We start from the raw sequence: 26,607 nt of genomic DNA, 5'->3' as shown, positions 1-26,607 counted from the left end.
CAAATTAGAAATAGTGTCTGTATGAAGGGGTAGCAAGTTTACCATCTCCTGCACTTGCCAAAGTGCTATTTCTGGAAGGGATGAGACCTTTGATACAAACCAGTTCTGGGTCTGGGACCCACTCCCGCTGCAAGCACACATTCCAAACGCCTTCAATATGGACAGCACTCACACAGGGAATATTTGTGATGGAACGATGCCTTCCATCATTCATGGAATAGCATTCAATTTTGTGAGAGGGGTACACCGAAGCAAAAGTAAATAATTTCAGTTCCAGCAGACCACACGCATGCTGGAAAAATACAGGTTAGGTAAAAGCCATGCAAGTCATATACCTGGTCGTGTGGTGAGTCCTCTGTCTGCAGCTGGGCGGGCATCGACGGGCTCGACTAGGCACGTGCAGAAAAGAAACAAAAGAGCAAACAAAAATAAACAAAATCCCCCAAAATTACAAAGTCAAAGGCTCTTCTGTTGGGACATTGCAGTAGAGTTAACTGCATTAAGTTACCAAAGAAACAACTAGAAAATATCTGCCTTCAGTTAATCCTGAAAGTAGATGGAAGGGATGGGTAAGACTTCACAAGGAAAGCTTCAGAGTTGAGGTGTCATTTTTACATCACATTCTGGTTACTGCTTCAGGTCAGAAACCATTAAGACTAAAGAATTTCTATCAATTGAGCAAAACCATATTCATTACATGCAAACATTTCCTGATTGTCTGATCAGAACTGGCAGCCAGAATGGACATGGTGAGTTCTTGCAGCTGCTTTTCATCAATATTGACTTCAAAGCCTCCTGAATCCCTCCTTTTTCCTTTCAATTCTTTACAGCACCAGCTATAATGTTTAAAAAAAGGAAAGTGCATTTTGAAAATACAATCAATATTCCTTATATGTTCTGATTTGTGAACAGCATATTCCAGTTTTTGGAAGGGAAACAAAGAAGAAACACAAATTTCTACCCAAATATGTGTCATATACACTTTTACAAGACTCTTTTATTACCCTACTAAGGCTTTATCAGAAACCAAAGTTGGTGGAGCTCACTGGCACTAATAGAAAAACAGGATTTGCAAAACATAGAGCTATTTGAGTCACTACCAACTGCCTCAGTAAGTTCAAACATACTAGAAATGTTTATTAAAAGTTTCAGATTTTTACTCCTCTTTTTTTGTTCTTTCTCTCTTTTGGTTCAATTGTGTTCCCTTCCTGATCCACCCAATCTTTGACACAGTCAAAGAACTTAAATTCAGAAATGAAGTGTTACATTGTTCCTTAGAATTCAGAAGTTTCAACATATATTATTTATTATTCATTTGAATTTCTGGATTTGGGTATGAGCCTTTACCAGCCGTTAGTGAGGTGCAGTAACACAGGAAATATGACAGACCCACAGTTTTCCATCAAGAAGAAGTGCTCATCAGAAAGTCACACAAACCTGATGATACTGCTGATTTGAGCAATGGAACTGCCCATCTTCTCAGGAAGTCTGTGCCACTGGCTTATTGTTCCTGTGGGTTTGACACACAACCTCCCATGATTGTGAGAGTCTAAGTGGTTCCCATGTTCTTTGCACACAGGAGATGACTGCATGAGCTTTTTCCTCTGAATAAAACCCAGTAACTCAGCTTTAGAGTAGCTGCAGATTAAAAGCACATCAGCACATCTGACTCACTTGTGTCTCCATAAAGGCAGACTTTCACAGAGCTTGCTGGTCTGTCCTGCAGAGGCACTTTCCTTCACAGCAGTTCAGAGTGGCACTAACATACCATGTAATTGTTTTCCTTACATAGCTCTATGCAAAAAGCAACTTTCATCCTTAACTAAAAATCGCAGTTTTGAGTATTTTCCTATTTATGTCTTTGGCTAGGTTTTTCAATATGGTCAGCACCAACCTTCAGGATGGTCAGCAGTAATTTTCAGTGGCAAGGACCCAAGTGAAGAAACAACCATGAGCAAAACATTACCCAAACTGCTCTTGCAGACCCCTCCTCTGTTATCCTGACCCTTACATCCTCCCTAGAAGGTTTTTTTCCCCCTCCTCTCCGTAATCCTACATGGCAACAGCTATGGAGAATTAAGAAGCCTATGCCTGGCAATGGAAATATAAGTAGGTGAAGGGGGAAAGGGTGAAAGAAGTTTCTGATGTACAGTAGCAGAGACCTCAGAGTAATGCAGTATTTCTGATTAGGTCAAAGTATTAGTAATGAATAACTCTTGTCATCTATAATTTTGGAAGCCCTTTACAATGTGGAAAGGTTGGGCCACTAGCACATTTCATAAGTGACACAGATGTGAAAAGACCTGGTCAAGGTCACAAACCAGCTTCAGGGCAAAACCTGGAGGCAAATGATAAGAGCCAAGAGTCTTCCAAAGCAGATTGTGATGCCAGGCAACATGATACAAAGAAAGGCTGATTTCTGGAGAGCCCTGAGCTATCACCTTTTGAATTTCAGTTGGATTTTATAACCTTCTTGCTCTGCCCCAGTACTGATATATTCACAAACAGCAGTTAACTCTGAAAATCTTGTCTGTGGGTTTTCTTAGTGCTTGCCCTCATATGGTGGTTTTGCATTAAATTGATTTTAGTGAAAAACATCAGCACTGAAGTAATTCTCCGCAAGAAGCTGTCAACAGCTTCCTCTGTGCCTGGCAAAACCAAAAGCTGGCCAGCTCAGAAAACTGGCACACTGCTAAGCCAATTGAAAAAGCTGGGAACACCTCTATGATAACTTATTTAACAACGAAAAATTGTGGGAAGTTCTCTTCTTTTTGAAGTAAAGAGGTGACTGGCGAGAGGCCATCCTGGCATGGCTGCCAAGATCCCATCAGGCCCCGGCATGGTCCAGCCACCAAGATCCTACTGGAGGGGACTATCCTGGCACCACTGAGCCATGCAGTCACTGCCATCTTGGCCTGGCCAGCAACAGACTTTGTGTGCCCGTCTGCTTCCAACCTGCCACACTGCAAACGAAGGGACAAAAAATGGCAGAAGCTTTTCTTTTTTCATTGTCCCACATGAAGAAAGCTGTGGAGTGACAGCCCGTGCAGCTTGTGCAGGGCTGGGGAGATCTCCTGACCAACAGGGAGAAAAGCACAATGAGCGTTTCCCCTGATTTGTGGAGCCTGGATAAGACCTACTTTTCAGGGCTGCAGAACTCCACTTGGGAGCAGATGAACCTATGGAAACCAATCTTCTTCCAAGTCAGAGAAAAGGGAAAGAGAGGACACACGAGAAGAACAACGTGGCAAAACCAGGTTGGTTCAGAAGGGGGAAGGGAAGGAGGAGATGTCCAAGCATCAGAGCTGAAAATCTTTGGCAAGCCATGAGGACTACAATGCAACAATTCCCTGAAATTCATGAAGTGTATGGGGGGGATGTAGCATTCACCCACAGCCCATGAGAACTGGAGAATGTAGATGTTGAAAAGCTCTGATCTGACTTGAACAGAGAGACAGAGAGAACTTTTGCTTTCAGAGACAGAAGAGGACGCTTTGCTCTTATACTAGAACAGGTCATCCTTAAAAACTGTACCCTATAAGGTGAAATGGCCCACAAAAGCAGTTATGGGAAGACTTGGGAGGGATTTCACAACACAAACAGCATTTTTCCAGGCAGACTGTTAACTGTGAAACTGGAACCATGCTGGAAGAGTTCACAGAGAGTTGCTTCCCATGGGAAAGACTCCATGGCATAGCAGGGGAGACTCCTCTTCCTGAGTGAACTGAAGAAAGATTCCCTTTAGAAGTGATAAACCCACTGAGAATCCCAGGTTTTGTCTCTTTGTGTTGTTGGTGGGAAGCAAAGGGGCTGGGGAGAGGAAGGTGTTCTAAAGGTTTATTTTAGTTCTTACCATTCTTTTTTTACTTCTTTTAATAAAGTTTTCTATTACCTTTTAACATTTTGAGCCTGTCTTGCCCTAAACTATTTTCTCCTAATCCTTATCTCAACCCCATGAGCTTTATTTTAACTGATTTTTTTCCTCCTCCTCTGCTCAATTACAGCAGAGGAAGTTGAGTAGTTGATTTTTATGAGTGCACTGGTGTTTGGCCAGCAGTCAACCCGCTACACCTCACTGGACCACATCATCACAACAGCTAATGAAGGGGGGAGAAATTGAAACCTACTGCAGCATTTATCAATAATCAAAACTCAAATATGTACTGTGTGTTATTATAAAAAGTGCATTCATTTTGATGCTCCAGAATTACATTTGTCTTTAATATACTTCCACGTGCACAGAAATAAGACTGAAAATGCATTGTCCAAATAGACTCAAACTAAACTGGTACATGTTTATTTACACTGACTACTCGGGCTTCATAGAGGCTACACATTCCTACCTTTAGCTAATACTAATACGTCTCAGAAAAGCAAAAGAGAATATGTTAATTTCTCTTCTCAAAAGTAAAATAAAAGTACATAAAAAAACTGGTAGAAACCAGCAGGTGAGGAGTGGTACGTGATGCTCATCTATCAAGAATATTGTTGAAGTGAAGAACTGAACAAATCATAAGGATAACACAGTACATTTACAGGAATCTCACTTTAGATAAATGCTAGATATAGACGTTAAGGGTCCCTGTAACCTGCAAGCTAAAACACAAAGGGTAAACCACTAAACCCAGTTAGTCTTGGCAAAATGTCCAGAGGGCTTGGCAATGTTATAGCTTCACAGCTGTTGGGGGTTTCTTGGGGGTCACCTCTGAAGATGTGTTTTGCATTGCTGAAATACAGTTTCTTGACATCCTTCATGGTACCTCTGTAAGGTTCTCAGAAAGTGTTTTCTTTGTTAACCTAATTTGTGTTGCAGCATGCTGGATATCCATACAGTATATTACCTACTGTTTTGAATTAACTTCTGTTGATGTTTCCAGGGAAACGACCTCAGGGGAAAACAAATGAGAATACACTTGCAGAAAATACTGAGTTATGCTAGACTTTCAAAGTCTATTTATTTTTAGACTGTTTTTCACTTACTTGTCAGTAAAAGCAATTCTAGGAAAATAAACTATTTGCATAAAACCTGTTCTTTAAGACACACAGTTTACATTGGGAAAATTTCAAATGGAGTTATGAAACCTTAAGATTACATGGCAACATACCAATTCAATACATTATTAATATCTCTGGGTGAAACCTGGGATTAGATCATGTCATGGAAGGAAACAGGCATGGGAACGAAGAACAACAACTTTTAGGCGGGAGCGTTATGGTATTTTAACTATCAGTTCATCAGAGGGGAAAAAAAAGAGGAGGTGAAAATTAGATCCGTTGTTATCAATTTCTTGCTACTTCCAAACCATATTATAAGAAGACAGAAACATTTTGGAAGCAAGGTAGACAAAGCCAGAAGTAAGACCACTATCAAAGAAGAAAACAGGCATGGGAAGCGAAGACAAATGGCACAGTCAGTCCTGGGATTCCGGCACAACAAGGTGGGAGACAAACACAAAGGAAAAAATAAAGCTGTGAACTTCCCCTTTGATGCTATGGGCAAAGATATAGAAACGGTCTCTAAAGAAAGAACGTATTCTTGGCATGATCGCATTAAGAACACTGTGGTTTGGGTAGAGGACAGAGAAGTATAAGGGGAAACAAGAAGGACTTGAAGAGGTTAAAGTCACCAAATGATTTCCACTTTTAACTGCAGACTTGAACAATGATAATGGTTGGCCTAACTGAACTGACTGCTGCAATAAGCTCATGACAAACACAATACCACTCTGGTATAAAAAACCAAAATGAAATCTCAACAACTTGAAGGCATGAATGAGTAAGTGCTGCAGCAAACCCCATACTGTGTTAAAAACACAGAGGCCTAATAATTAAGTGTGGTATTCCAGGCAGGAGAGTTTGTGTTTCTTATCTACTGTCATACATTTGAGAAGGAGAACCATGCTCAGTATAGTTGCCTGTGGGAATTCAATGTCACTTTGAAGTACCTTTCTTTATTAGATTCTGAGCTTAGACAGGGTTCTGAAGGAAAAACACCCTTGTGTGATTAAACTATGGGTATGTCTGGGGGCACCTGTCTCCCTAAATTTCTAAACCTGGTGACTGAAATCAATATATTTTGAAAGCTAAGAGGACAGACATCAAAAATCATTAATCTCCACCATGTTTTATGAAAGCAGGCAACAGGTATAGAAACTGAGGCCCTGGATGCCTCAGCTACGGAAAAAAATGGAGCAAGAGCTGCAGTTGAAAATTCCTGCAAGACAGACACGAGCCAGACTGTGACCTGCTACTGGCAGACAGCCTTGATATGTTAGGGTTAACATATCAAGCACAGCCTTGATAGACAGCGCTAGGGTTAGAGCAACCTGCAGCTCCTTCCCCAGGAAAATGATGTTCAGCCTGCCAGCCTGTGAGCAATCTGTACCCCTTGCCAGTGCCTGATGTGCTCCAGCCAGCTGCTCTGGCATGGCCTGGAATGCCACTTGGCTGCAAGTGCCCTTCAGGCACAGCTGGAGTCCTTGTCACCATCTCCTGCATTCTGGTTCTTCCTGCTATGTGGTCTGTTGAATTTGCTCTGGCTCTGCTCTTTTACTTGGTTCTTAACTTGCAGCGCTGACTCCCTGGTCCTCTGATTTTAGCCCTACTCCTGACCAGCCTCTCCTCTTCCCCTCAGATCTGCTAAATATCTGCTTCACTGATCTTTGTGCAGGTCTTTTCCTTTGCCTGATCCTAGGCTTCTCTGACTCCTTGGGACAAACCTTGATTGCAAATCTATTTCTGATTTCACCTGGCAACACCACCAGACCTGGCAAATCCATGTCTATGTCCCACACACCCAGTTGCTCACAGTCACTCATGCACCATGCTGGAATGAGGCTAACTGTGTAAGGATGATCTCAGAACTCATTCTAAGAGCAGGTACAGCCTAAGCCAGTGGTTTCAAAAGACTTGAGGAGGATATTAATGTCTGTGTGGTTCAGCTACAAATCACAGATTTGCCTGAGAAGACTTCTGCAGTTCCAGGCTTTGTGTGTACTGTGGCTTTGCAGTATTAAGCTTTCACTGATATGATAAACTTAGCACTAGTATAAGTGCAGTCAAACAAAGGAAAACAAAGGCAAGAGGAGGAACTTAAACGACATGACTGAAGTCCCTCAAGTTTCTGATTTATTGGCTCCAGCACCTAAGTGAACTACCAATTCCAGATTCTACACGGGTTATTCAAGTAGCATGCAGTCACTTCAATGAAGTAGTCCATGAACAGCATATAATACTCCTAATGAAAAACTTTTTCACTAGCCAAGTTGTATTGTATTGGTGTGCATGTAGGAACATTTCTGAAGTACACTTAGTGTATGGAGTGAAATTAACATTATCTGTCTGTTAGGATTATGCTGGAACTGTAATCATTTTCAAATGATTACAGCAAATAAGAAGCTCTACCTTAAATAAAACACTCATTTCATCATGGAACAAATCTAACAACTATCTCCCTTCAGTTATTGTCACGTATCTTATATGACTGTTATTCAATCTCCTAGAATTTATGATTGTTTCTGAAGGCAAGTAAGCTCAATTATGAAATTTATTGTGTGTCTAAATTATTGTGTGTCTAATTTGTGTGTCTAAGATTTTAGTCAAGACTTTCTATTCCATCAGAGACACAAATGACACAGCAGACCAATTCCAAAGGTACATTTCAGAATTTCTATCCCACTTACTTATAAGAAAAATATTAATTTAAAGGGAACAATGTGAAGAGAAACCATAAAGCTCAGCTCAGAACGTTCCGTGGTTTCTCCCCCTATTGTACTTACCTTCATTTTCAGTATTGGCTGGAACAGAATCAACTCCAAACGGATGCCATGGCTGAAGGTCATCTAGGCTGAAGTCTCCATCCACTGGAAGAAGTTCAACTGTAGTTTTTGTTTCCGTCAATGAAGGCATAAGAGCATCATTTCCATAGCTGATTCTGGGTTCACTGATCATATTGGCCAAAACATCATCAGAGTAGTTTTGTTCTTTCTGAAGTAATTCATCTGAAAAGAAATTTCAATGCAGAAATTATCTGAAAGAGCCAGCATATCTAAGGACCTATTTTCAAGTAAGAATTCACTGTTGTGATATTCTGTTTTCTTATGATAAATAAAAACAGTAAGTCTTGGAACAATGAAAACCCCATGATAAGCACTACAGCTAAGGCATTTTTTTGAAACATCAACCAGAACTGCTCAATGCTGTTTCCTACCCACATTTCCACCACTTAACAGATCATAGGTCTGTGCTGTACACATTCTTTGGCTCTTCCAAACCACTTTGAAAGGAAGCATAAAACAATTCTCTTCAACTCAACATGCTGCTGTAAGTCAACTAGTGAGAGATTCACAGAAAGGAATGCCTTTGTGATTTCTCCTTCCTCTTAAATGCTCACTGCCAAAGCTCATCACAACTCTTAAAACCTAAATTTCCACAGCAGTCAGTGTATTAAATTTGGTTTACTATAACACATCAAATCTGAAGAAACATTTGATTATTTTAACATATAGAACTTCATCATAATATTGAAGTAGTTCTTTGATAAAAAGCAGTAGTAGACATCTACAACTAGTAGTAGTAGTAGTAGCAAGCAAATTATTTTACAAGCTACCAGCACCTAAAGCTACACAGTATTATCTATGCTGTGGAGTTTTTTTCCTTGATGCAAGGTGAAAACAATTAAAGCACTTTTCAGTTCCATCAAGTGTACAGGACAGACTGCTCAACTGCATGTTAAAAATAAGCTTAGAAGTTGTGTGTGCTTCATTACTCCTACTCCCTTCTCACATCAAAGTTCCTCTACTCTCAGTGAAGAAAGGACTTGTTGGAATGAGTCCAGAGGGCCACAGAGTTGACCAGAAGGCTGAAGTACTTCTGCTATGAAGAGAAGCCGAGACACCTGGTGGGGCTGTTCAGCCTAGAGAAGAGAAAGGTCCTGGAAGACCTTACTGTGGCCTTTCAATACTTAGAGGGGGCCTATAAGAAAGAAGGGCCAAACTTGTTATCAGGGTCTTTTGTGACAGGACACTGGCTGATGGTTTTAAACTGAAGGAGAGTAAATTTATGTAAGATATAAGAAAAATTTTTTACAAGGAGGGTTGTGGTAGATGCCCTGTACCTGGCAGCATTCAAGGCCAGGCTGGACAGAGCTCTGACCAAGCTACTCTAGTCAAGGATGTCCTCGCTTATTGCAGAGAAGGCTGGACTAGATGACCTTTAAACGTCTCTTCCAACCAAAACTATTCTACAATCCCATTCTTGATCCCTCCTGCTTCACTGACATCTGTTTTTGTAGGAAAAAAATACTATTTGCAAGTATTTTGAGGGAACTTGCTGCACAAGAGCACATTCAAGTAAGCAATTGCAAGGCTGACTAATAAATGCTAATAAGGCACCAATAGTGAGCAGGTGCCACAGAGGTAAATAGTTCATAACAGGAGACTGTAATAGAGTGCAAGTGAGCACATGAGAACACACATGGCAGCTAGTGATACAACAGCTTTTATTAAGACTGTGTGCACTTCATTAAGGATCCCCTGACTGTCACTACTTCACACCCACATTTCTACCATGTAGCAAGTCACGGACATGAATCACCACTCTGCTGCTAAACCCTTTATGCCACTCTATAAGGGCTCACTCATTTCCTAGTAATATCAGTGATGAGGGGCATCTCATTTTCTACACACACCACAGCTTTAGACACCTCAGCAAAATCTTTTGAATGTTATGTTTCTCCCAGCTTTATAGCATGAAACTTCATACCACAGAAGTACAATGTAACCATGCAACACCCTCAGTAAGGACCCTTTCCACCTTATGAGCATTAGAGGTGACACTGCTTCAGTGCCTCTACCAATGATGATGCAGGAGGGCTCTGCTCTGCAATACATCTCTCAAAGGCCACCTTGAGATAACTGATGAAATTCTCTGCCACCCTATTCCCATAACACTAAATTCAGAACATCAGAAATAAACAAAATGTTGCAACCTCAGCTCTGGGGAAAACACGAGTTCTAAATCTTGTAAAATGACATTTTACAATAAAATTTCCAGTTAAAACAGTAATTACTTGAGCAGATGGCAAGACAAATGTGAATACAAAATTTAATTCTATGATTTAATTTGTCCATCAGAATGACTTACTAGGACAGTATATAAAGCCTGTGTCAGTCACACTGGATTGTTGTTCTTTTCATGTTAATTTTACTGAAACCAGTACTATTTTATGACACCTACTAAATCTTCAGCATAGAAGTTAAATCTGATTTTGTCTCACAACTACTCTTTTTTCAAATTAAACCACCTCCTTTTATCAGAAAAGAGACAGGTGAAGCACCTTGATATTCTGAGCAGACACTATCACATAACATGACAATTTTCATTAGATAGGCATGAAGAGACTACAAAAAAGAGCTGGATTTTAGAGACCTGAGGGAGGAGTCTGATGTCCATGTGCCTTGAAGAGAGTCACAGCAGCTGAGAACACTAACTTCATGTCATCATGGACCACACAAGAGAGGATTACAGGACTGAGCATCTTTGTGACCACAGACCTTTCAAAACCTCGGCACTGGAATGGTTTTGGGGCACTGCTCCCCTTGCTCCCACCGTTCTCCTCATCCCCAGAGGATGGTGTGGGGCAACTACAGAGACCTGAAGCTCAGGAATCAGTGGCAGGGGATGGTGCTGGAGCTGTGCCCTACCCACTCCTTTGTCCCGGGCAGTAGCTATCCTGTACAACTCCTGTCCATACTCTGCTGCCACCTCACTCAGTATCACCAGCAGACATCTCCTGCCCTTGGAAAGGGACAAATGGTGCACACAGGGGAAGGAAAGACCTGAGCTCTGGCAGTAGAGGAGCAGCACCAGGACTGGTGTAGCACTCAGAAGAGACCACAGTGCCAGCATGGCTGGGCCTGCCAGGCTGACAAGAGAGGTGCTGCAAACTCGCATCATGATACCCAAATTTCTGAGGGTTGGGGTTGATCGTACACAAAGTCTCTCTCAAGGTTATCCAAGTGGGAGCATATCGTTGCCAGCTCTGTTTTTTTCCACTCAGCTGTGGCACGCAGCCTGGAGAGGAACTGACCTGCACAATACCTCAAGTGAGGCAGACAGATACTACAACCAGCAGATTATGATCACATCCATTTTACAAGCGGGAAACAATGGCCACATGACTCAAGCCCATCTGACAGGATGAATCAGACACTGAATGACAGTGAGAAATTGGAAGTGCCTGGCATAGAAGCTGCTGGGATCCATCACACTGAGGCAGCTGTGTCTGCATTGAGTAAATGATTCACAAACAATTGCTTCAATTGTTGAACTGTTAAAAAAATTGCCTGATTTCCAGTTATTGATACTACTGGCCAAGTCCACGATCAGTTTTTCAGAGCTGCTTTTGTTCCTAGTATCGATGACTACTTGAACCATCAGTTGGGCTAATGGAAAGCCATACATCATTCACCGACACAGTACTCCCTCCATCTGCAGCTGCCAACTCAATTCCCCCACCGTGCAAAGACAAATCCCTAAATAAGCAAGGAGTACAGACACAGGTAGAGGCTAGGATGTGTATTCAAGACTGTTTCAGAGGTTTTATTTGTATTGTACCTCATCATTAGGTGCTGAAAATATAGAGATCCTAAGCTGCTCCTCCAAATTTCATCTCATATCAAACCAACAGGACAAAAAACACTCTGAGAATACAATAAATATTTTTTGCTTGGCTCATTATCTCCTTGCAGCATTCTGCTAAGCCTTGCAATTGAGAGAGGTTGGCAAATCTTTCTGCCCCTCTGAGAATATGTACTCAAAAGCAACCATGACCTTGGGAAAAGGCCAAACTCAGTTGGGACCTCAGAAGTCCCACCAGCTCTGGATTTGGTGTGAGGGCACACAACTGCTGCTTCTCCTCCAGACACCCAAAATTCTCTTGCAGGCATCTAAGCCTTTTCTTTCCCAGGATGACAGACACACTTGCTCCTGGTATTTTATTAAGATACTTCTTGCAGTTCTCATAACACCTAAGCAAGTTTCATTCATTCTTGGACTCATGGCAGACATTTCCTCATGGATCAGTACTCCTCGACAACAGCATCTAGAAAAATTGAAGTGCAATACATTTGGGGAACTGGATAGAAGTGTAACACCACTCCATACTCCTTTCAAGACTATTCTCTTATCCCACAAAGAGGCAAATGGGAGCCAAAAGCAAAGACAGAGCTCAAGAAAAGAAATAAAATTTACTTCAAAATATTCTGGTAGATACTGGATTGTTAGAAGCTATTTGTCTACAATGTCTACAATAGACCACAGTTCTATTTGCAAATCAATTTGCAAAAGATATGGCCAATCCCAACAAAGTTGATGGAGCCTTGGAGTGGCAAAACCTATGTTATGTTAAAACATTATCTGCTTTTACTGTTATACAACATTGCTTCCAAGGTTGAACTCTTGGACATACTTCCCAATCCTTAACTGGCACAACTACGACAAGACATAATGGCAAGAATTTCACATGGAACAGCTTCTTTTCCTGTCTGGAGTGCCAACAACTCATTAGCTATCCTTCAAACTCTAATTTTTATTTAATTCATAGCTTATTGTTTAAAATTTCCAAAAATAATTATATTTGTTTGCTGTGTTTTCAAGGAGCCCATCTAGATGAAAAGCTCTGCAATCACTATTATGTGCCAAGACCATTGAATTTACTTGAAAAACAGCTTTAAAACTGGCAATTGTAACTGTGGAGTTCTAGAAAACAATTTCTTAAACCACATTAGAAATGAAGGGTGTAGAAGAAGGGAATACAGGTAACCTCACCCTGGATGAGTCACAGCTATAACCAGTAAAGGTAAGTGTGATAAAAGGAGTGGGTTAGCTGGTAAGAGAATCATGAAGAAGAAGGATCCTGGTGAGAGAGAATCACTGCTGTGAGGTCTGTTTCAGTCTGCAGTTAGAGCCTGTTGTTGGAACCTGCAGTCACAGTCTAGTTAGGTAAAAGCCTGCAGTCAGAGTCTGCAAACTAATATCTGCAGTCATAGTTTAGCAGGAAATGACCAGCAGTCAGAGGCTGCCAAGGGAAACCTACAGTAGGAGCTTTCTGCAGCCAGAGTCAGTGAATGGTTGGAGTTGGGATGGCTGAGTTATAAAGAGGAATAAACCAGGACCCTTTTCATGCTGTGATAAACAAATGAGCCTCTAACAAGAGGGCTGCTACAACAGAAATGCACACAAAGCACCTCTAATTAGGACTAGTTTGAATACCACCAAATTATATGCCATTGTTTTGACCCAATATGAAACTTCCTCTGTAAAATGTCATCTACAGGGTCCAACATACATTTGATCCAACAAAGATTGGCTTGGAAACAGCTTGAATGAACTCATACAAATGCAGAGTCTTACTGCCTCACTTATCATCAGTGACCATTCAGTCTGAACTGAATATGTGTTTTTTCCCAAAGTTACTTGCTTTTGAGCATGTGCTTTTAAAATCACAAAACTAAAAAGTGTCAGCAACTTCCCTGTTCTTAACAGCAGAAATTACAGAGCAATTGAGTCACAGCAACAGCTTCATTTGCTTCATGATACACATATTGCCTTAATCGAGTCTGAAAGGAACTTAAATCATGAACGTGCTGTATGTCACAATTAGGATTCACAAAAAACACCAACACACTTATTTATTACAGCACATGTGGTAAGAGGTAACATGCTTAGCTGCAGCTTTTAATTGTAAGCCTACTCTATGGGCTAATTCAATATGTCAGTATCTTCTAAAGCAGTTGCACTGATGTAATGCAGTCAGGTTTTAACTAACTTTGAGCGTCTGCATCATGTCAGCTGTATGAATTAAAACTCCCCCAAATTGGTAACTATGAAAACAAGACCTCCTGTGCCTTACCACAGAGTGAATCTCCACTGAATTTCAAGTATTTTGTTATTTTAAGATGTTTTGCTGAATCAAACACTGCATGATTGTGATATTACATACTACCATGAGTCATAATTATAACGTTATCAAGCTACAAAACACAATTCTGTGTTATTCAGTGCCAAAATAATCCATTTGTATAGTACAATTCAAATACAATTTAGAGAGACTCTGATGAGAATGTCATTGAAAGTGAGCTGCCTGCTGGAGTGACTTAGTTGCCTGCATGCCTTGAAGATGATGAAAGAGGAACGATATGGTAGATCATTCCTGTGAAATACTGGAAATGAGCCCAACCTACAGTGCTCAGATCCATACTGACAGAGAAACCTGACCATGCCATCAGATTTAAGCTTTCTTCTCACCTCCTTGACAGCCTGTGAAATTATGCCACAAGTCTTTTTGCCTGGAAACTTTTTCAGCCCAATGTCTCTCTCTCTCTCAGGGCTAAAGGAGACAGAAAGAGCAGGAACCATGGAAAAAAAGCATTTCATAGTTCATATTTTCTGTCCTTCAGAAATGTCACCACTACATAAGAACAAGTAGCAGCCAAAACCCTCCACATTTCAGGAATTTCTTATGTGTATGAAAACCTTGCTCAGTGAGTTGAAAAGAGTTTGCCCTTTTCAAATTCTCAGAGAGTGAACATTTAAGGTATCATGAAACAGTTGACCTAAATTTTTTTTTCTAGAATTTAATAAGAGAATAAGCATCCCATCAAGGCAACACCCTTGATGGCTAAGAACCTAATTTTAGAAAAAATACACATTTGAACTTGAGAATAACTGCAATAATTAAAGCCATGCTAAAAACCCCCATGATTTTACTAAATTTAAAAAAACTTCACAACTTTAGCACTCCCATTTCCTTCCCATTTCTTGTTCTATTTCAGCACACATGGATTTTGCTGTTTCCTGACTCACATCATAAAAATAAACCAAGTGAGTTTCCCCATGTCAGCCAGAATAATGTTTCAGTTAAATCTACCTTGCAGACATTTTGTCTTACATCATTAAAAACCCCAATGATGTTTAACTAATATACAGAGCGATTGTGCAGGTAAATCACAGATTTTCTGGTACAGAACAGTCTATAAAGCTTGGGTAATCCAATTCAGGAATACACTTATTACCAAGTAATGATTGATTTCAAAATAACCTCGGTTTCTTTTTCATTAAGGATGGACTTTGATGCAAATTTAGTTTTGTACGTGGCTATGCAATTACTGAGCACTCTAAGCAAAGGTTCATGACAATTTTCACACTACTTCATCAGCCTGCTATGAAACTCACAGTCTGAAATTTTGTCTAATTTACCTAAAAAGCTAGTATGACACTCTGCCTTCAGTGACAGAAACTTTAATTACTACAGACCCATACAACTGACAACTACACAAACCAGTTATTAACTAAAATTAAATCTAAACATATGCTATAGCTAAGTGCACATTTCAATTTTTTTAGTATTTAATAACAAGTAATCTGATTAATAACTGCATTTCCTCCTCACTTCAAAGCAGAGTATTGAAGCTTGTGTCATCTCTGAGAGTTCTTTAAAAGAAATTCCCTTTCACAACATGCCTTTTTGCCAATTTCTCTTTCCCGCCCTCTCATCCCCTCCTCCTTCAATTTGGTTAAATTAAACAGTTTCTCTCCAAGTAAGACATGGAAACAACTTTATATGAAGGTAGACAAGACAATACTAAAAAATACTTGGGAAAAAATTGAATTGAAATGATATCCTAATCCAGAACATATATTGTATATCATAATCCTGATCCACAGAAGGCACTGTGTCAAATTCTCCAAGTTAAATTCAACTCCACATTTAATTCCAAATTAAAATATAATTAAAATAGGCTGAAGAGTCTAAATAAAAACAAACAGCCTGAGCAATCATCACTGGTATTACTGCTGGATGAATCAGCAATCATTATTCCTGCTCAGGCTTGTGTGAAGTAGAAAAAGTACCTTTTTCTAGGTACCAAGTACCTTTCCCTCTTAAGTACCTTATAAGGCTTATAAGTGAAACTACTCTGCAAAAATCCATTTATATGAAATACTGCTACAGAATTTTATTGCCTTATTTTCTGAAAATAATTATTTACTTTATTTATAAATTACTAGATGGTCTACTGATAAAAATAATTATATTTACTTGCCAAACTTACAATACACAATACAATTTAAAACTGCAGTAGGACCTAAAACTACCACTTTCTAACACCTGAAAAATGTCACTCTGAACTCCATATAGAGTGTTAGTTAATTCTCTTCACCTTTTGGTCAGACAAAACAATCCTTCTAGGCCTGAGATCCAATGACACCACATGCCTCAGGCCCCAAAAAGTATAAACAAAATTGAATGGGAGGGGTAGGGAGGGAGGGAACTGGGCATATATGACCTCATTACCTGAAGCTGTAATTGGAGGATTAACCTGTGATAGGATAATGGACTAAACTTATAATTGTCTGAAAAACTCATGACCATTGGCCATTTTGGGTGTAGCCCCTTGGGAAGGCTCTGTCTGTCCTTAATGTACCTGAAGGCCCTTCATTAAATATATCCACTTTTATCCTTTAAACTTTGTCTGGCCTCTTTCTAGGCAAGTCCAAAATGGGCATCAGCAGCTGATATCCTTGGTCAAAAGAGAATATTTTTAAAATTTAAATCCAAATTAACCAAATCTGAATTGTGCAGTACCTGCTCTAGATAGTAAGTATTTTGCCTATTTATTAACTGAATTTTTTTAGCACTTGATAGGCCAGACCTATTCTAGGTTGTCAGAGTAATCTAAAGACACGCATTTATTAAATTTACCAAATATATCTATAAAGTGGGATGTCGCCAGTTCTGAAGCCTTTTACGCTGTTTTTCATACACATGATCTGAAAGAAGAAAGCAGAACAGAGTAAGAACTGAAACCTGCCCAGGTATGACTATTCAGAAAAATGCATTTTTTAGTGAAATTGGGTATGAGAATCACAAGCAGGAGAAAGCTGCACTGATGAAAGATCACTTCATTTTTAATCCCACATGGATGGGAACTGTCAGGATATTAGTGCAACATCTCCATCAGCCCAGCCATTCTGTGAAATCACATATCCTACGTAATTTTTTCCTTTTTATCCCAATAGCAACAACTTGCCAAGGAAGAACACCACAGAGACTCTTGACCATAATAAATACCTGTGAATTTTCCCTCTGCATTTCTGGAAAGCAAGCTATGCTTCAAACAAAATTTAGTACACAATTGGCATTAGAGGCTTATTTTGCCATCCCCCTCAGGATACCTGGCCAGAGTGATGGAGTTCAGACTTTAGCATTTAAATCCCTCTGGATAACAATTCCAGAGACTGACACATTAGTTCTCTAATATATTATATATAAAACTATATTAGCTCGTGCAGACAGTCTGTAACTGGTTGTCACTGGAGCCTTGCAACTTGTCAGCAGGTAAAAATTAAGATTATTCCTTTGTTTCTTTCACAATCCAAGACCTTTGACTAGGAATCTGATCTTAGAGTGAATCACACAGAATGACACAACTGTGTTGCCAAAACATGTTAACTGGGAAAAGAAAATCCATCATTCAACAGCACAATTGAAGCAGAAGATGCTGGAGTGTCTGTGATCCCACAATTTTGGGCTGCTTCAGTACTTGTGGACACTGACATCATGAACTAGACTTAAGATGACATATTTATGAAAAAAATTACTCATATATTCAGTGTATCAAAAAAAAATCTCCAACAGCTCAGTATAATGAGATTTCTGTAAGCAGGCAACATTTCACCAAGCCAGAGCCTCCCCTCTGACGAGCTATGCATTTGGAAAGTCACCTACTCTCAGATCATATCTGAAAGCTGGACAACTAGAAGACACTTTCAGACTTTGGTTATATTTTTGAAAAACAAAAAAAGAAAGAAAGAACGACATCTTAAATTTGGCATGTGATGAACCAATACATGAGTTCCTTAAAGCTTAACACTAGAAGCAATTATCAGGAAATACTAATTGTGGGAACTGACAGTGGTCAGAACATGGATTCAGAGGCTCCAGGCAGAAGCTTGAAGTCTGTGGGAAAGCCAAGTACAGAAATCTCTCAGTCTGGCCTAGGAAATCATAAGGAGGAACCCAAAACAATCTTGCAGATATCCTCCTCCTGACACCAGTGTTTTTCCAACTTGTTTACTGGTAGAGATGTTTACAAAAAGGTGGTGCCCTAAAGGACCAGTATTATTCATTGTACTGAAACATTGTATAAAAAGAATCTGTCTTTTAATAAACTTTGCTATAAGCCCTCCAAAGAACTGGAGTTCTACTTGTCATTACACGAGCCATCCTGAATCATAACCATAACAAATGAAAAGAGCTGAGAAGCCATTCTGCTTCATAAGACTAGAAGCAGACTTAAAAAAAGTTGATATCACCAAATGCTTTATAGTGTGCAAGGTGACTGTAGACTCTTCCAGAGGAGTATCAAAAGAAGTTAAGTGGACACGGTCTCAGACTGTTGCCACTGTGAGCCCAGAGTGGCCTCATGATCATGAACTCCCTGTGGGATCTATAGTGGGGATAGCAATTTTCTATTAAAAGAGAAGCATCTGTAAAAAAATACTTCAGGATAATGTAATGGAAAGATCACAGAATAAGGTCTTGAAGAAGGATCTATCAATGCAGGGCAGAGTGCTCTCACCATCAGTTCCTGAAGAAAATCTAGGCAACACCTTTAAACCTCTCCTCCAAACAGATGAATTATTTAGAGTGACAGATTTAAATACTCACTGAAATAGCAGATGCTCGGAAAATTTAAAAAGTACTTTGCTTATAATTTATAGGTCCATGATTATTATCAGTTTTCAGTTCTAACATCTGGATCACGAGACCAGATTTTTTAGAGGTGCAAGTGAAACAGAACAGCATTATTCAAACCAGAGGAAAACATTCTCTTAAACTTGGTCACATCTATTAACTTTTTATTCTGATTAAATTTCTGAACTGCAAAACAAGATGTCCCATATGTTTCCCTTATGAAAAAGCCACCTCAATCCAAAGCCACCTGAAGCCATTTATTCTTTTCCCAGTACCCATGAGCCCTGGAGTAAGCTGGCTCTTTTACTGACTGAAGTCACGGTCACAATATTTATGAGATGGAAAGAGGGCTTGTGCACACAAAAATCAGGATTCATGTCTCTTCTGGAGAACAATAGTGCCCATAATAGGACAGAATAGTCCATTTAGCTACAAAAGATGGGGAGGATACAGTACATTGCTAATGAAAGCACTTCAGAACATCAGCGTCAGTGATGCACATTTATATCTATTTTAATCATCTACAATTCTCTGCCTAATTTTCTATGACAGTTAAATAATCTTGACAAAAAATATAAGACGTTTAGAAGAAGAAAATGTTGGATTTATTTCCAGGATTTTTTCCCTCCTCTCCTACACTGAAGCAAAGGTCGTATCTTGCTAGCAGACAGAGCTGAGTCTCTTAAACATAAAAAATGCTCTTTCACTGTGAGGGTGACCAAACTATTGGCTCTGAGTGGCCTTGCTTTAGCAGAGGAAATGGAGCAGATGTCCTCCATCCTCCAGAGGTTCCGTCCCATCTCAGCCATTTTGTGACATTGGCTGATTCCCTACATAAACACGGTACATCACCTTGCTCCAACAAAAGGCATCTTATTATTTATAGTATTTAAATAATTTAAGAATATTTTATAGAGATAACAAAGTGGCAAATCTGATAGCCTACTAAAGACCATAGGCTTGTGATGATTAAAGAAAAAAACTACACTTGGTAAAAAAAAAAAAAGCTTAAGAGTGTGTATGTATATATATATATACATATATATATATATATATATATATGATTTAGTCAAATGCTTTAAAAACCAATGTCCTCGGGTGGAAAAGGTCTTAATTGCTCATCAGGCACTCCACCTGGGCCATATGTCAATATTTAAGCATACAAAATCTAACTCAATGCTGCTGTGGAAAGTTTAACACAGAATTCATTTGCTTTTGTGGAAGAACTCTGCTACTTTTAACCACTGACATAACAATATATATTTTGCTAGAATCCTAACAAACTATCTTTTTGACTGAATGCTATAGGTGGCCAAGGGAAAATACTAAAGGTAAATGACCACTCCATAGAAAATGCAATTTTTTTCTTTGAAAAGCTGACGTTACTGGATACACATAAATATGTAAAGTCAATTATGGGGAGAAAGCAGAGGCATAGTTAGTGCTGGAAGTCACTTCAGTGTACCTGTGCAAATACACATTCTCTGAAAGCTGCTTTTGACTGCTTGTTCCAGTTCCATTACACTTATGGGCACAAAGGGAGAGCAGAGCAGAAGGGCAGGAACATGGGCTTGTAGGACACAGCACACATACACATCAAACAGGCTCTTTAAAACTAGAAGGCAGGTTTTACAGAACCTTTGGTAAGACCTACATACTCTTGTCCTACTTCCACAAACTCTGTTTAAAGTTTACTGAGAAATTTCTGTGTGGTATAGATATCCAACAAATCTCAGTGGAATACTTCCTGTCACAGAAAAATGTGCTAATTTTAAAGAGATGAGGGTGGAAATTCAATACTTCTGTTTTAGCAAAGATGATGTTTCCTTGCATCCAAAAGTGAACGCTCCCCAACACAGTACTAGCTAAGTGTCTGGGGAAATTGAGAAATGACAATTCCTTTGATCTCCAGAATGGCACAAAGTATAAAACTGAATAGGAATTGTCCAGTTTTCCTCAGTTAAGCATTTTTGCAACTACTGCAAATGCTCACTCTTATTTACGTTGTCTGAATGAAGCACATTTGTCAATTAGCGCAAAACCCAACTGCCCTGACAACTAGCACCACTAGAGACTAGTCCTTATCTTTCTCTATGCCAGTTCACTGAACATGGTCTGTCCCAGCGCAGATAAACCCTGGAGTGCTTATTCATTTACTCATGCCTCAACAGCACTGTTTTACTTTACCAGGAAAAGAAATTAAGCCATTATAAGCACTCTGATGCATTACATTATAGCATCAATCAGATGATACCAGCATTTTTGCCTCTAGTTTTAAAGGAAGGCTAGAACTGATTCATATCAATCAACCTAGAACTGCCACCTCTACAAACAAAAAGCAATTTCAAAACTTTTCTAGTCTTAACACACTCAAATTGAGTTACAAGGTGATTAATGTTCTTACTTGATATGAGCTACACCATTCTGTATGATCCTATTACAATAGTCTTGGAAACCTTTAAACAAGCTTTTGAAGCAGTCAACGTAAGTCAACTTCCCTTTATTACTCTGATACCTTGACAGGGCAACCCAACTTCAATAAAGGTTCAGAAATCCTAAGTATTGCTTCAACATCTTTAACATTTTTGAAGGTGGAATTCTTCTCATCAGCTAAGTTTTAAGACAGAACAAGGAAGAGTTACAGAAAAACAAGACACTGAGAAGTCCCACTGCAGTCTGACAGACATTACTAATTATATATTCAAAACATAGCATTTTAAGGGAGAGTATAAAGAAAACAATCACGAAAGGAATAGCACCAAACAAGAAGAGACACAGAATTTGCTTTTGCAAAGCCTCCAGGAGCATGTTTTGGTTTTGCAGGATCAGTCTGCAGAGCAGTCTGGTTGTTGTATTGAACTGTCAGCCTGTAGCAAGAAACTAATACCATTAAACCTCTTAAGAAGGATACCAAAGAATGACTAGAAACATTCCTGATTCGACTCACGGGAAGAAATGCAGCAAGGCAGTGAATTGACTACAGGTCAAAATTACAAGCTAGAAACACAGAATCAAAAATTAGTCTAATAAATTCCAAAAGATCAGAACCAGATGAGGTAGCCCTAACTTTGCCCTCCACTCAGACACTGGGTAGCCCTAACTTTGCCCTCCACTCAGGTATTGGGCCTGATGATTAAAGAAGCGTTAAAAGACAGGAAGTTTTCAGACACCTTGAGTCTGCAGCTTATCCTGTTTCTAAAATCACAAAAATCTTCACAGGAACTTGCAAGGCAAATGTCAAGAGGCAAATGTTTCTTGTTTCAAGTTTTGTCATGCTAAGTTGGAGCATAAATGCTTAAAATAGCACCTGAACCACAGCACATATATATAATCTGAAAGCAGACACTGATTTTGGGTCAGCCTGGGTTGCCTTATCTTCTAGGCACGTAATGTGGGAGTGGCATCCAGAACATGCTGCAGAAGAACAGGACAGGCAGAGTGGAACAGTATAATAAAATAACAGTAGTTTGATATTATTTGTCAAGGGACAGATGAAATAATATTCTTTTACTTATTCCTTGTAACTGAATGCTTCTGAGCTTCAGTACAATACTGCTGTGGTATTACTACAGTGCTTAGAACTTCCCCAGCGGTGGGCTAGAAAAGTTGAAGTTGAGGACATCAGTTTGGAAACAAGTAGCAAAGACAGAATTAAAAATTCAGATCACTGCCTGCCCACGTGACTGATGCACAAAGCTCTGACGTAGTTTCTGAATCAGAAGCTACACTGGCTGTGCTACTCTGCAAGAAATTGCCTTTTACATACATGGATAAGCAATCTAATCAAAAAAGGATTTAAAGCAGGATGTGCTCAAAGGAACTGCTGATTTCTCTTAAAGCCTACTATTGCTTTTTCTGGGTTTCCATACATATTAAATAGTATACGAGATTTATCAGAGGGAAAAGGTGAGTACAAATACCTAGGCAGAAAAATAATCTGCTCAGATTTTTTTTACACCACTCTCCTATTCATGGGGTACACTCCTGCTCATAAGAAACTCCATTTATTTACCAAGAACTACATCAATTGCCAAGAGTGACCTGCTTTTTTAGTACATTCACATTACTGCCCCTTGAGAAATCATTTGCAGACAGAATGCCAAACAGTCTCCTGCCCAAACGACCTGTTTATTCTTTCCGAGCTTTTTCAGAACAACCATGGTGAGGTGACCTCTTTCTGCAACTCTCAGACTGGCTCCTTGCCCCCTGCCCCAAAATGAATAAGAGACAGCCAGCAATACCCTTCCTTAAATACTGGAATTTGCTGCTACATTACTGTGCCTGAAACCCTTATGGGACATTTGCACATTAAACATTGGTCAAAAGTCTAGGATTAAAGCCCTCTCAAGTGCTATTTTCTACCCTTTGGAGTGCTGTGCTCCTTTGACACACTGTTAAAGCCAGTGGACATCAGCTGGTGAAGGACACCTGCAGGTAAGGACAACTCTGTTAAATTTTACCCTAAATTCCTGCTACCCTATTTGCTGGACTTATGAAAATAACAAGAAAAGGCTGCTCTTAAAAGGCATAAAACCTGCTTTAAGCACAGAACCTGGATTTTTTATTTTGGATTCCGCACATTAAAACAAGGGCTGTAAGCCTGCCTTTTAAGGTAGAAAATTCAAACATAGTCGGTATTTTAAGGAAACTTCATATGTCCAACCGCGAGACTGTGATTTATTTAATCAACTCTGAAAAATAGGTAATAATATTTCTAGCAATGAGAAAAACCGAGTGAAAACCAGTACTACATTGGATGTAAGAGGAACTAAACCAACAGGACAAATTCATAGCAAACTAGATCTCATTTATATTGACGCTCCTAGAGTTATTTGTTTGATTCAGGGAAAAACTACCTTTGTCAGAGCTCTGTTGTCTACAGCAAAGATTATCTATTCAAGGTAAAAACTGTTCATGAAGAACTCTGCAGCAGAGTGGAACTAGCAACTAAAACTATAATGAAGAAAGAAAATGAACCAAAACTATTTTCAACCATGTCTCCTTATACATAACCTATTAGTCAGACACTCTCTGTGAGATGTTCTTATCTAATTTATTTTTCAAATTTTCTACGACTCAGACTTTCTAAGTCAATGGTTCCAACAAAAGGTATTTAATCAAACATTTATCTTTTTAATGAGAGTTGTAATATTTCTTGGGAATGCTACAAAATGAAGTTTTATCAGAAGTTTACTTCTCCACAGATTTTGCAGCTGTAATAGATGTCCTTTTCCATGCATTTAGGAAGAGTACAGCGACAAAGAAATTCAGTAATTTCAGAACAGAATTTGAAACAGGCTGATCAGAGCTAGAAGGCTCAAAGCTAGAAGGATACTGTCTTCTTGAACAGATGGGAATGACCACCACGAACTTTCATTAAAACCAACGCATAAAACCGAGTATACAGACAATATTATCAACAAGAAGCACATTGATACTGAAACACATTGCATTATGCAAAAGTATTTTATCTAGATCTGATATTTTACCCAGAAAAGATAGTACTTTAATTTGTGCTGCCTAGTAGCTCCCAATTTTGAGAACTCTGTTTAAAATGTTTTAAACTTTACAAGTGCTTTGAATAGTTTTTAGCACAGTCTAAACCACCAAAAAAACCCAAACCAAACTAAAACCCAAAAACACAAACCAAGAAACCCAAAACACCAAAAAAAACAAGGTAAGGAAAAAACTACTCAAGAGACGGTGACAAACATTTTTTTTTGTGATTTCTGAGCTGCTCTCAACTTATTAGGAAATAATATCTTACTAATTTTAGGTTCTTTTTTCCCCCTAAAAATTAGTATTACATTTGAGATTAGGAGTTAGATTCTTGTAAACCACTCAGCAGTTACTGGACTTTTGACCTCATGCAACTTCAAAGATTCTGAAATTCTTGTTCCACTTTAGTACATAGAAAAGAAAACAAAATCTACAAGAATATCCTCAACAAGCACTAACATTACCAAGAATAGAAGATATTGAAATTTGAAGGAAAAACCCCAAGGGAATGATAGCAATATAAAAACAAAACTAACTGAACACCTCAAAGACCTCACAGTACTGACATCTTTCTACAGAAATTATATGCTTTCAAATTATCAATAAGTTGTTCCCCCTCTGAATGACTCTACACCCACAGACTGAGACTGTTGATTGTGCCTTGTAATTGTGGAGCATAAAAACACATGGTTAAGGACAATTACTAATCAGTTACCTTTTTGCTGCCTCCCAATCCCTTCCAAATTTTCTTGATCTCATCTCAGGCTCTCTCAAGCAGAAGCACATCTCCATCATAACTCATACTCTGGGCAACTGAATCCACTGCTACTTCCTGTCCACCCCCTCCCTGTGTCCTAAATGCATCCTAATCCTTACTGCAGTGGCATGCCTCCCTCCTCCCTCATGTTTAGAAGAAATCAATTACTTATTTAGTCAGCTGAAGCTGATTATTAGTGAAATTAATACATTAACTGCCATTTGGCAGAGTATTACACCTTGTGAAAAAAGCTACTCCAAAATCAACTGTCCCATCTCTGACCTTTACATTTAACTATCTGTTATTTTTCTTAATGATACACATTAGCAATGGAATGTCCAAAACTGAATACAGTTGCCTTGCTGCAATAGCAGCACATGGCAGAGTCTGAGTGCTGTACTGGAGATCTCTGTGCTGCAGTAATCCCACAGCCAAGGGCTAGAATTTGGATGGAAGGAAAGGCCATTGTCCTTCACAGCTATCTGCCATTACAGCTCTCAGGGAAGAGGCAAATATGGGATTGTTACTACCTGAATCATTCGAAGTCCAGCTTTTATGCTGGAAAAAATGGGAGGAGAAGAGATATTAACTTGATAACTAACCAACACCTAAAATGCGTGAGCATTAGGATACTGCCAAGTTGATACCTATGCTTTTCTCAATGCTTGGTTCTGCAACCAGTTTTTTAGCTGTAGGATTTCCAAACTGTCTTATATCATATAAATATTTACCAGGTAAATTAAATATCCAAAGGATAGGATTTGCTAAATCTCATTGTCTATTGCTGCATCCCTATAGAATGGAAGGCTCCAAATGTCAATTAACGTATTTCAGGGAAGACATTTACAACCGTATGATAATGCCATTGCATGGGTTATACAGGATTTGTCTTCCAAGGGTTCATTATAATTTAATTGAAAATTAAAGAGCTTTGCCAGGTTTACTCTTCTATTTCTCAGCTGAGGTAGTATATCAATAGGAAAAGTGAAATGAGGTGTTTTTGCTTCTGGTGGTAATTTCTCATCACAGAAATATATGTCTTTTTCTACATTATGAGTTTGCATACCAACTTCATCCTGGATCTCCTCTGCCACAGCAGGCACATTGTAGAGGAAGGAGAGAGACTGGTTCATGCGTTCATATATCACACGTAGATGAGTCATAACCTACGGAAACAAAAGTATTTGAAGGAGGGGAATACTATGGATAATTTGACATTATCACAAATTTCATAGATTATAGGAAGCAAGACCATTTTCATTTGTGCAGGTATAAGATTTCAATATGTTCTATGTATCAAAACCATCAAACCCCTTACAAAACTCACCTCTCTCCTACAGCTACTACAAAAATAACATTCTAGATGCTCTTCCCTAGCAACCAATCCCATGAAAATGCAGTAATGTAAAGTAGGGGTTTTGCTGTGGGGCAGAACACACACACAAGTAGCTATTGTGGCAGAAATCCACAGCTTCATTCTTCTTTCGGCAACTTACATTTGCCCATATGCATAAGCCTTCACATAACATGCAAACTAAGTGAGGCACAGTGATTGCTGCATCAGAATGTTTCAGGTGTTTGGTATTGTTTATTT

At 39.2% G+C, this 26,607-nt stretch overlaps 1 protein-coding gene across 4 annotated transcripts in view; it reads right to left on the bottom strand.

Annotated features, from left to right (window-relative positions):
• The window catches only part of APP (amyloid beta precursor protein), a 192,377-nt gene that overhangs the window by 21,366 nt on the left and 144,404 nt on the right, over positions 1 to 26,607 (bottom strand). For 2 of the 4 annotated variants that reach the window (XM_083855357.1, XM_083855355.1), the window contains 3 exons: positions 26,080 to 26,179; positions 7,779 to 8,000; positions 336 to 389 (listed from right to left, as the gene is read on the bottom strand). In XM_083855357.1, coding sequence (XP_083711483.1) covers positions 336 to 389; positions 7,779 to 8,000; positions 26,080 to 26,179 — 376 coding nt within the window. The remainder of the gene's footprint in view (positions 1 to 335; positions 390 to 7,778; positions 8,001 to 26,079; positions 26,180 to 26,607) is intronic. The other 2 variants (XM_083855358.1, XM_083855356.1) reach the window with 1 other exon arrangement.

The sequence above is a fragment of the Zosterops lateralis genome (assembly GCF_965231275.1).
Source record: "Zosterops lateralis genome assembly, chromosome: 2".
NCBI lineage: Eukaryota > Metazoa > Chordata > Aves > Passeriformes > Zosteropidae > Zosterops > Zosterops lateralis.
This window is presented reverse-complemented; position numbering and strand designations above follow the sequence as displayed.